This window comes from Saimiri boliviensis, chromosome 6, assembly GCF_048565385.1.
Source record: "Saimiri boliviensis isolate mSaiBol1 chromosome 6, mSaiBol1.pri, whole genome shotgun sequence".
Classification (NCBI taxonomy): Eukaryota; Metazoa; Chordata; class Mammalia; order Primates; family Cebidae; genus Saimiri; species Saimiri boliviensis.
In genome coordinates this window covers 132343407-132355897 of record NC_133454.1, presented here as the reverse complement: position 1 = coordinate 132355897, position 12491 = coordinate 132343407, and the positions used below count along the sequence as shown (strand labels likewise).

The 12491-nt window shown below is 46.1% G+C and overlaps 1 protein-coding gene across 5 annotated transcripts in view; it reads right to left on the bottom strand.

The window, feature by feature from the left end:
• ZNF195 (zinc finger protein 195) overlaps positions 1–12491 on the bottom strand; it is a 45331-nt gene that overhangs the window by 4247 nt on the left and 28593 nt on the right. The window contains exon 5 of one of the 5 annotated variants that reach the window (XM_074401869.1): positions 7148–10416. The exons of 3 other annotated variants lie outside the window; for them this stretch is intronic. In XM_074401869.1, coding sequence (XP_074257970.1) covers positions 10394–10416 — 23 coding nt within the window. In that variant the 3' untranslated portion in view covers positions 7148–10393. Of the gene's footprint in view, positions 1–7147; positions 10417–12491 lie in introns of those variants that run through there. One more of the 5 variants, XM_074401871.1, reaches the window with a different exon arrangement.

Sequence of the window (12491 nt, the reverse complement as noted above, 5' to 3'; positions counted from 1 at the left end):
TGTGTCATGTCAGTAATTTTCTCCCTTTAAACAAGAGTCCCAAAATAATTATTATTTATGTGCTATATGTTTAACAATTTCACACACAATAGCAATTGGATGTTTTTTCTGTCAGTTGGTCTCCGTGTTGCAAAATGCAAGTACACACAGGGAAAGCTCGCAGAGGTGCTGCTTTCTGGGCTTTCATTCCCAGGACAAAGACCAAATGGGAAAAACAGGCCTAATAGCTCTTTCCAAGGCAGAGGATGGACGCACTGCCATATATGTGTCCACATAGAGCAATGTTACTCAGCAATAAAACAAAAATATTTAAAACAATATGGATCAACATGAACGTGATTCTGCTGACTTTACAGAATTCAGCACAGCAAGAACACCTCTCCTGTATGACTCCATGCCATGAAATGGCGGTGCAGGGGGAGGACAGTAGGATGGAGAAAGAGGGACAGATGGATTCAAAAGCAGGAGGAGGGAACTTTGAAGAGGGAGGAATGTGTTCACCGTCTTGACTCTGGAATGCGGTGATGCTTTAACTGCTGTACCGTATGTAAAGGTCAGCAAATTGTATTCTTTACAAAGAGGCTACTTCATACGCAGGACTGTACATCACTTAAACAGTAGGAAGGAAAAGTGAGACACAAACGATTAGTTTTTAATCATCTGAAAAAACATTGCAAATATTTTTTAAAATAATTATAGAACTTTACCTAGAAATTATACTTCAATTTCAAATGGAAATAAGAAAATACAAACAGTGCTTGGGAAGCTAAAGTCTTCTTTTAAACATTTAGAAAACTGTATTACATTCTTTGAAATATGTCCAAAAATATGCCCACACTGTGTGGAAAAATGAGAAAAGTGTAAGAAAAAAGTGTCCAAGTTATAGATGAAAATATTACATAAAGATATGTTTGTCTACACACAAAACTGAGAGTGGACAGCTGCTGTAATGAGAACACCTAGGTTATATTCCAGCAAAAATAATCACAGATTGTTGTTTAGCTCGTTTCTAGAAACATTAACTTATTTATTTATTTATTTATTCATTTATTTTGAGATGGAGTCTTGCTCTGTTGCCAGGCTGGAGTCCAGTGGCGCAATCTTGGCTCACTGCAACCTCCGCCTCCTGGGTTCAAGTGATTCTCCCGCCTCAGTCTCCCAAGTAGCTGGGACCACTGGCGGATGCCACCACGCCCGGCTAATTTTTATATTTTTAGTAGAGATGGGGTTTCACCAAGTTGGCCAGGATGGTCTCGATCTCTTGACCTTGTGATCTGCCACCCTCAGCCTCCCAAAGTGCTGGGATTACAGGCGTGAGCCACCGCGCCTGGCCCAGCTTGTGAAAACCGATTAATTTTAAGTGTTTCTTTCAAGACAGTGAATTAAACAGAGATATGTATTCAACAGGTTGGACTGAGCATATGCAGAGTCCGAAATGGAAAGGCCTGAGTTAGAGATCCGTGCAACAATGGGAACGACTTCAGAAACGTTGTGTTGAGCAGAATCGGACAGACACAGAAGAGAACCCAGGGCGTGGCATGCCTCTGAAGACGTCAATTCCAAAGAAGCAAAATCAACCTCTGATGAGAAAGGGATTGGCTGGGAAGAGGGGGCGTTCACTTTCTGGGGTGACGTAACATTGTAGATCTTGAAAGGGGGCTGGGATATGCCGGTGGTGTCCTCCTCAAAGTGAGCAGGAAGTGCTGAAACGGAGCACTTCATGTCAGATTTTCAAACTCCGGAAAGATTTGCGTAACAGAGCCTTCTTGGAATTATGATTAAAACTGTGAGAATTTAGGTCAGCTAAAGACACAATACCAAGTAACCCCTAGCAAGAGTTCACCTTCATATTGCAGAGCATTGAGCCTAAAGCACTCGGGAGCAACGTTGGGAATCCTCATGGAAAACAATACGAACTCTCTGGAATGTAGGCCACCAGCACACAAGGCACACACTATTTTACACACACGGGACTTACATGTATTGGGGGACAAAATCAATTCAAAGCGCAGTTCAGACCAATCCACATGCCAGGACTCAGTTTTGTGCAAATGAAACCTCTCTAGAAAGCAGCCTCTGAGCTCTGCGGCACCTTCGTCTTCAGCCTCACGACTGCAGCCTGGCTCCTGGGAGGGACGCGCTGTCCCTGAGGAGCCCCCCTCGGGAAGGAAGCAGGAGCTCTGGGCGCAGTGGTGAAAGATGTGGATCAAATGCACAAGAAGGACAAAGGCCATCCTGTCACTGACCTGGTGTCCACCAAAGCTGCTCCTGCCATTGACCAGAAAACATCCCCCGTCCTGGACGCTCTTGTCACATCTGACAGTTATCTGGACACAGGTCATCAGCAGTGGGCTCCTGCCCAGATTAGGTCCCATGGGGCCAGGAACAGCTTAGGTTCTGACAGTTGATGGCCATGAGCAAGGGTGGAGGTGGAAAATGCAATGAGAAACCTTTATCCAAGTCTTCAAAGGTGAGCGAGGGAAAGAGAGTTTAGCCGATTTATGAAAATGCCACCAGGTAAAGGGAAATGAATTCCAGCAAAGATGATCATGACATTTCCTCCTTCATAGACTGAAAAGAATCAAGAGGCTCTCCTGTGACTGGAGGCACTCCTGTGGGGCGATCTGCCTCCAGGCACTGGTTGCTCCCCACCATACACTTTTCCAGACCCCTCTCTGAGAATCAGGGGCATGCCGCTCAGAACAAATACTCTCCTCTCTAGAAGGTGCCCTCTCCTGAGCGTGGTGGAGAGGTTTTAGAATGTGAGGGTGAAAACTTCCAAAGCAGACACCTGTGATTTCTTTCTGTTTGGACAGTCATAAGGACATTAAGACCCGTTCTGCTTTGGGTAAATCAGTGATCTGCACGAGACACATTTGACAGAACAAAGGGCAGTGCAGTCCTCGTTCACACCCTGGCCATGTCCCTCCTGGTGTCTCCCCCGCTGCAAACACCCCCGCAGGGTCAGCCCTTTTCTCTGTCATCTGATGGGCTTCTGGGGCTCGCATGACTCTGACTGGACACAGACTCCCTGGAGGCAGCTCCCAAGAGCAGAAGACACAATGACTCCGAAGTTCCTAGAAAGTCATCAAAGCAGATGACACAGAACTCAAGTGACATTTCACTGTGTTGTGTTTGAGTCAAGGTCTCCTCTGTGGCTGAGGCTGGAGTGCAGTGGGGCGATCTCGGCTCACTGCAACCTCCACCTCCTGGGCCCAAGCGATCCTCCCACCTCAGCTCTGATGCCCAGGCTGGTCTCGAATTTCTGGTCTCAAGCGATCTGCCCACCTCGGCCTCTCAAACTGCTGGGATGACAGGCGGGAGCTATGTCACTTCACGCCTTGTGACACAGACCAACAAAAAGGAAGGAACCCGCGGGTCCATTGTCTGCTCACGTGGGTGGACTGATGGCCGGGAAACCCCAGCACGAGGAGCCAAAAGAGCAGCCACCCCAGCTGCATGCCCTGGTCCTCCCAGGGCTCCCTGAGGCGGCCAGGACAGAGGTGGGGGTGGCTTAGGGCTGGGGGAGGGAATGGGAAGGGAATGGGAATGGGGGTGAGATGGCAGTTGGGGAGGGGAGGGGAGGGGGTAGGGAAAGGAGCAGAGGAGATGTGGGTGCTGTTGAGTGCCTGGAGCGGTAAGAGAACAGGGTCTGGGAAAGGATCCTGTTCAAACTAAGTCCTCAAGCGCGGGTGGGAGGTTCAGCTACAGGTCAGCGGGAAAGTCTATCAGAGAAGCAGCAGGACGCGCGGGGTGGGGCAGCGGGAGGCTCCGGGGCAGCTGGAGGGAGACCAGGGCCCTGGTGTCCACCAAAGCTGCTCCTGTCTGGGCGCTGCCTCGGCAACCCTGGGGCTTTGTACTCCCCCTCCACCAATCCCCGGCCCCAGAGGCTAGTGCCTCACAGTGGACATTCAGTGAGGTATCCGTGTTCTGCCAGCGCCCCGCCCCCACCTTGGCCCCCAGACACATCCCAAGGACAGGTCTTCTCTGGAACCTTCCGGGACCTTCTGATTTCCGGTCCTCCCCAGCCCAGCTCCCCGTCCCTGCTTCTGGGCCGCCCCTTCCTTCTGAGCTCCCAGCGTTCCTCATGGCTGGTCTCGGCTGCATCACATAAAAAACATGACGGCAGGACGGCAGGAAGAAGCTCGCATGCAAGCAGAGTGGAACTCCCCATCAGCCATTCCCATCCCAAGCACGGGACACCTCGGGGCGCAGAATGCCCGAGCCGTCACCATCTCCCTCGCATCACGTGGTCTCCGTCCATCTTCCTCCCACCTCGGGAACTCGTGCTGCAGATACATCCATTCTTAGCACACGTGGTTCACTTCCAAAAATGAACCCGACTTAACGCTGCTCATCAAGCAAATCTCAATATATTTCAGAGGACTCGGATCACGTAGCATGCTTCTGATCATGGAATTGGGCCCAAAGTGAACGGTAAAAGCTAACCAAAAATTCTTACACGCTTGGAAATTCAAAGAGCCTGCATAAGTAAGATATAAACTTAAGAAAGAATCCAAAATAAAACAAGATTGTCTTTGCCCTCAATGACAGGATCGCAACGTAGCAATCAAATGTCTCCCTCCGGCCTGGGAATTCGACTTTGTGGCACAAGGATGCGTGGTCTCCAATCATCCCGAACCCAGCTAGACAATCCGCACATCTGAAACAGGGCGATGACGTCACTTACTATGTCACCCTGCTGCCCGTGACCGTGGACGTGACACTGTGAGCCCTAATGAGGGGAAGGAAATCCAGCGGACTCTCACGGGTGACCTCCCAGGCATGTCCGAGGAATCTGTGCGTTTCCAGAGACAAAGTTCATCACGTCTCTCCTGGGGGATGTGCCCACTGTACTCAGAGGCCTTGACAGCACCAGGAGTGATGGGTGGGGAGTGCCCAGCAGGGGCCAGCAGCCAGGGATCCGGTGACCAGGACAGACTCCCACTGGCCATCCCCGTCACTGGGTCTGTCCTCAGCTAAACCTCCCAAATGCCGCCTTCTGCCTGATGGCAGACTGTGCCCAAACCCTCTCAGGCCACTGGCAGCTGAAAACCACGACTGTAAATCCCGTCACTATTTATTAGGACGCAGAGTTGCTGTAAACAGGAAATATTCTATTCATGCTACCAACGGAGAGCCAATGCCTTTACCATAGAAAGAACCCCTGAGAAACAAGCAAAACGAAACGGGGACAACAGCGGATTGCATTGCTTGTCTGCTGCTGCCTGCATGAGGAGCTCCAGATTCGGGGTGTCTTGGTTGGAAAAGAAGACGCCAAGCGGGGGCTGCAGTCAGATTACCCTAAAAGTGAACGGCACAGTGTACCATAAGGTCCATGAAAGGACCCCGGGCTCACCTTCATTACAGCCCGCACAGAGACAGGAAAAGGAAGGAGACCAGAGCCAAGCTTGGGACCTGAAGCAGGGGAGATGATTCATGCAGCCCAGGAAAGGCTCCCTAAAGCCAGGGTCAACCTCCTTTGCAGGCCAGTCCCTCATGAAGGCAGGGCAGGCACCCTGGATTTCAGACCAGCTGTGTGGCCCTGAGCTCTCCTTCCACACAATGGGACTGCCCATGGCTGCATGCACAAGACTATCTGAGAGAGGAGGAAGCCACCTGCCGAGCGCCTGTGTAGCTGAGTGTCATCACCTCCCAAGGCCATCTTTCCTGCCAGAGCTGGTACCTTGGAAGGTCCTTGGTCACTAAAGGCAGCGATGGTGATGGCGGCAGTAAATCATGATTGACTGCTGATAAGGGCCGGCTAGGGGGCAGGGCTCCTAAGTCCTGGATAGGAATGAGAGTCTGGGCACTTCTGGGACAGATGAGTGGGTCCTGCAGGACGCGTGGGTCCCAGGGCAGGTCCCTGTTGAGGGTTATTGGGCCTAGGCTGGGATGCGTGAGTGATTGGGGACATGGAAACCTCAGACTTTGTCTTAAACATTCGTGCAAATTTGGCATCTTATTTTCCATGATGTCATCATGGTTTAGAAAAATGCCCTCAATCTTCCTAAACATACAAGAGAATGTAGTACTGTAGGACACTGGTTGCCTTTAAAGAAAATGGTGTTGTTTGAAAATCTTCCCCACCCTCTTTCTGCCCTCCAAGACTGCCAGATCCTTACTGAACAAATAGTAGGAAATGCTCATTATTGCCAGACGTGATTCATGGTCTTGGGGATATAGCAGAGAAGAAACTGGCAGGATTCCTCATGTAACTCACATTCTCATATGCTAACGATAAGGACTAACGTTAATTAAGCTGTTACCATGTGAGCCACAGTGCAAAGTCTTTCCCACACATTATTACGCTCAAAACTACAAGCAAGCTTACAGAGTGGATGGTTATTTTTTCCTTAAGAACTAAGCCTCAGGATGACAAAGCCCTTTGTCCGATGTCACACAGCTAGTTAAGTGTTGAGACCTTGCATCCAACCAATGCCAACCTCGTTCTAAAGGTCACACTACATGTTTTCCAGCCCATGGAGAATAATTTCATTCTTACACAACCAGTAAAATTTCCACACAACAATCTTCTTATCTCAAGTCCAAGAGTGCCTCTTATACCTCCTATAATAACTGTCCCAGGTTATGGATTTCTAGTCAGTAAAGATGCCATTCTCGTGGGTAACCAGGCGGCAAATGGAGATTCGACCAAAGTCACTGTGTCTTACATTTTGAGTTACTTAACAAGATGTGGATCTGGTGATCCTCGGGCGGAAGCCACAGAGCCACATTCTGGCTGTGGAACTCCACTGTCCAGTAGTTGACGGAACTTGGAGAAGGGCCCTCTGCACTGCCCCGTCCTGGTTTCTGATTGATTCTATCATTCACTTACTCATCCTATGAATATTTCTGGAAAAGTTACACTTTCTAAACACTAGGACACCTTGGTGAGCCAAAGCAAAATCAGCTCCTGCCTCCGTGGGGCTTAGAAGATAGCAGAGCAAACAATTTAACCTCAGAAGTGTGTGTGGAAGGTTTCAGAATCAACATGGAGTCACTAATTTTAATCTACTTTTCTAAGTGAAGTAACTGAGGAAGGGAAATGAAACATCATATATTCTCATTCCTAAGTGGGAGCTAAGCTTCAAGGACCACAGGCAGAAGCATGATACAATAAACTTTGGGGACTCGGGGACAGGGTGGGAGGGAAGAGAGATAAAACACCACACAATGGGCACAGTGTACACTGCTCAGGTGACGCGGGCATCAAAATCTCAGAAATCACCACTAAAGAATTTATTCATGTAACCAAACACCACCTGCTCCCCAAAACCCTATGGAAATAAAAACAGATGCCAGCCTGGATGCTGGTGGGAGGCAAACTGGCACAGGAGAAACAGATGCCAGCCTGGATGCTGGTGGGAGGCAAACTGGCACAGGGGAAACAGATGCCAGCCTGGATGCTGACAGGAGGCAAACTGGCACAGAGCACCTGGGTGCTGAAAGAGAGCCCCCAGCCATCTCAGACATCTGAGAAACTTTTGGTTGGGGTTTATTTATTCAACATGCATATTAAGCACTAAATTTGTACAGTGATTTTAAAAAATTCGGCATAATTCAGTGTACAAAGATGACAATGCTGGGCCTCAGCTCTATTTGGGAAGCCGGACACTCCCTGCAGATGTCAGAGGCAGGTCACATCCACGGCAGGTCACATGTGATGCCTGTCAGGAACTCCTGTACGCATGGACGCACTCTCCTTGACTGACCACAGGACCAAGTGGAACACTTAAATGGATTCAGAAAAAAGATGTGACATAATTGATCATCCTTGCATGATCATAACTCGGCATACTGCGTGTAGAGTGAATGCACTCCAGCCAGTCCTGGCCGCGCAGGACAAATGCACGGGGAACATCAGGGTAAACAGAGGCACGTGGAGGCGTTTCCTGCAACAGTGGCAACAAGACAGGGATGCCCACTCTCAGGACTTGCTGTCAACACAGTCCTGCACATCCAAGCCTCAGCCTTCAGAGAACACAAAGTCATCCGGACTGCAAAGGGAAGTTCAATAGTCCATGTTTGCAGGTGATGTCACCTCATATAATAAAAATCCTAAAAAACTGTTAGAACAAAAAAGTTCTGCAGTCTTTTCATATACAAAATCAAAACTCACGTCAGCAGCACTTCCACACGGGAAGCACACACTCTGAAAAATCAAGAAGACCATCGTAACACTGGCTACAAAAAGTGTCTGTGCAAATAAATTTAACCAAGACACTGAAAGATGTCTACATTAAGAGCCAAAGAACATTGAGGTAAGAAATTAAAGGCTGGGCCATGGTTGCTCACTCCTGTAATTTCAGCATTTTGGGAGGCTACGGCAGGAGAATCACTAGAACCCAGAGTTCAAGACTAGCCTGGGCAACAGAGACATCTCATCTGTACAAACTTTGAAAAGCCAGGCATGGTGATGTGCAGCTGAGGTCCCAGCTACTCAGAAGGCTGAGGTGGGAGGACTGCTTGAGCCTGACAGAGCAAGACCCTTTCTGAAATAAAGAAATTAAGTAACACACAAATAGAAAGATATTCTTTATTCACAAATTGGCGGAATTAATATTTTTTAAATGTCTATATTACACAAAGTGACCTACAGGTTTAATGCAATCTCTATCAAGATACCAATTACATTCTTCACATACAAAAGGAATCCTCCAACTCATCTGGTAACACAAAAAAACAACAAAAAGATCCTCAATAGTCAAAATAATTGAGAAAAAACAAGCAAAGCTGAAGGCATTACAGAACCTGTCTTTGAAATGTATTACAAAGCCATGATAAGTAAAACTGTACGATACTGGTATAAAAACAGACACATAGGCCGTAAGAGCAGAATAGAGAGCCTAGAAATAAATTCATACATTTACAGCTGACTGATTTTAGACAAAGGTGACAAGAACATAAAATGGTTACAGAACACTCTCTTCAAAACTTGGCGTTGGGGAAAAATGAACATCTCCATGCAAAAAACAGAAATGAGGCCCTCACCTCACACCACATGTAAGAAACAACTCAAAATAAAGACTTAAATATAATAGCTTAAAGTCTGAAACTACTACAAGACAACATAAGGTAAAAGAAAATATGACATGGTTTGGGCAATTATTTTTTGCATTTAATCTCAAAATACCAGGAAACATAAGTAAATGTAAACAAATGAGATTACTTCAAACTAAAAAACTTCTGCACAGGACCACATACAATCAATGGAATGATAACCTAGGAAGGGGGGAAACATTTTAAAATTATGAATCTGACAGGGGTTTAATATTCAAAATATTTAAGAGACTCAACTATACAACAAAAACAAGTATTAAAAACGAGAGAAAAACTTAAATAGACATTTCTCAAAAGACATACATATAACAAACAAATCTGAAAATGCTAAGCATCAATAATTATCCTGGAAAGGCAACTCAGAGCCACCATGAGATATTAACTCACTCCTTCTAGAATGACTATTAACAAAAAGGCAAAAAGTAACAAGCGTTGATAAAGCTGTGAAGAAAGAGAAGGCCTGCACACTGTTAGTGGAATGGACATCAGGACAGCCATTCTGGAAAACAGAATGAAGATTTCAAAAAAATTAAAAATGGAACCACTGCTTGTTACAGCGATCACACCGCTTGTGATCGTGATATTTGAATGGCATCAGCGTGTTGAAAAGACATTAGCATGCCCATGTTGACTGCAGCACTATTTACAACAGCCATGATATAAAATCACCCCAACTGTACCCGAATCAGGAATCCTGTGGCTAATCCTGCCATTTCCAATCACATGGATGAACCTGAAACACAGGATGTTAATTTACAGAAACCAAACACAGAAAGAAATATACTACATGCTGTCTCTCACAGGTGACCTCTAAACAAGTTCACCTGTTGAAGTGGAGAGCAGAATTACGGTTACCAGAGGTGGGTTTTTTTTTTTAGGAGGGCAGATGGTTTGAGTAGATGACGGTCGAATAAGACATAACTACAGTGAGATAGGAGGAATGAATTTAAGAGGTCTATTGTACAGCATGCTGACTATATTTAATTAGGATATATTGTGTTTTTCAAAATGTGAAGAGTCAAATGTTTAGTTCTCACCACATAATTACATGAGATAAAGTATAACATAACTAAAGCATTTGACATATATATACTTTAAAAACAATTTTACATGATACAAATACTTTTATGTCAATTAAAATAAACATTATAAAATGCTAGCAATGTTCCAAACACTGAATCTCCTTCTTAGTCATAAGCTTAAGTATTAAAAAGTAGTTTTTGTTAAGTTTTTTTTTTTCTTAGATGGGGTCTTGGTCTGATGCCCAAGCTGGAGCGCACTGGTGCGATCTCGGCCCACTGTGCCTCCGTCTCCTGTGATCACGTGATTTTCATGCCTCAGCCTCTGGAATAGCTGGAATTACAGGCACACACCACCACGTTCAGCCAATTTTTGTATTTTAGTAGAGATGGGGTTACACCACGTTAGTGAGGCTGGTCTCGAACGCCCGACCTCAAGTGATTCGCCCACCTTAGACTACCAAAGTGCTGAGATTACAAGCGCCTGGCCTTGTAAAGTGTTTGTTCTACCATTTGCTAGCCATAAGCATAGAAACTCTGTATTTTTACAGCACATGCAGGACCCAGCACAGAACACAGGGAAGAACAGGCGCCTTTAACCCCAGGGCCCCTAGGGTTTCTAGTCCTCATTTGGACAGAATGGAAAACAATAGAGATGCAGGTGGGATTAACAGTCCCAGCACTAGCCACGCTGGGAACACAGAAAACAGATTTACATTCCAAATCACAGAGAAATATTCACATTCAGAAGCTGTCATGTCCCCAGAGATTTATTTAGAAAGAATGGCCAAGAAGTTACATCCAGTTAGTAACCAAGATGAGGACTATGAACTGTGGACTACACAGATTACAACACAGGAAAATATTATGACATGAAACTGAAAAATTCTCCATGATTCCAGTATCAATCTGGAAAGATCATTCAACATTTTATTTTATTTTTTTTTGAGACAGTCTTGCTCTGTTGCCCAGGCTGGAGTGCAGTGGTGCTATCGAAGCTCACTGCAACCTCCACTTTCCAGGTTCAAGTGATTCTCCTGCCTCACCCTTACAGTGCTTACCACATACACCTACTGGTATTAATGACTTTTTTTTTTGAGACAGAGTCTTGCTCTGTCACCAGGCGCCAGGCTGGAGTACAGTGGTGCGGTCTTGGCTCACTGCAACCTCCGTCTCCCAGATTCAAGCAATTCTCCTGCCTCAGCCTCCCAAGTAGCTGGGACTACAGGTGTGTGCCACCACGCCCAGCTAATTTTTGTATTTTTTAGTAGAGACAGTGTTTCAACATGTTGACCAGGATGGTCTTGATCTCTTGACCTCGTGATCTGCCCACCTCGGCCTCCCAAAGTGCTGGGATTACAGGTGTGAGCCACCGAATACCATCTACCTTTTACAAATAAATGCAGACAATGCTGACTGATCACATCTTCTGGGTGGCAGACAGTGCACACCTCTTGTCCCAATTAAGTGATCCAAATGCTGTATTCATAGAGATAAATGGCCTCAAACACTCCGGTTAAGAGGAATTTCTCACATCAGAAAATTCCAAACCTCTCTTCAGAACCTGCAAAGACTATGCGGCGTGACAGGCGGGGAAAACAGTGAGAAAGTTACAGCCGTAAGACAGGCAGCGAGCACCGTGACGCAACGCACACTTAGGACAGACAAAAAGAGGCAGCAGAAAACTGCAGACCGTTAGGAAAGCAAGCAGGCAGAATTCCGCTCCGCACGTGTGGAGAAAGCTGTTGTGTATCCCGGGAACAGGTGTCCTCTCTACACATGCAAATTACTACCGTTTCTTCATCATGGATGCTGTCAGTCTCCACGCTGGAGACACAAACGCACTTCAACACGATTCTTTACTCCCAATCATGAAGTATGTTATTCGCCTAGCACTGTACTTGTTTACTTCATTTATATATCAAGACAACCCAATAACTTATTTAGCATCCCCAGTGTTGACCTGAACAAACTGGCCCAATAAAGGAAATAAACTCAACTATGTCAATTAGGAAAAGCAAAAGAACAAGGCAAAAGTGGCTTAAATTGGGTTCTCTAACTGAAAGAAGAAAGTACTAATGAAATGAAATGTAACAGTACACTCATTGTGAAGCTACTCACATCTGCGATTATTTGGGAAGCACCACGAAGTTTTATGGACATTCCTCTTCGAACCCTGGCAGGTGATGGAAATAATGCTGCATGAACAATGGGACGGGAACATTACATGGCAGGTCCACATGAGTAACAGGCAGTAAAAACAGAGGATTTGCATGCGGAGATTCTGAACGAGGAGCCAGAATATTTTACAGAAATCCAATACAAAGGAGAGAACAAAGATGTCTTTCTAAATCTTTGAGGTTTACAACTTTCTAGTAAACTATCAGGACTATTATGTTTTAATCCCAC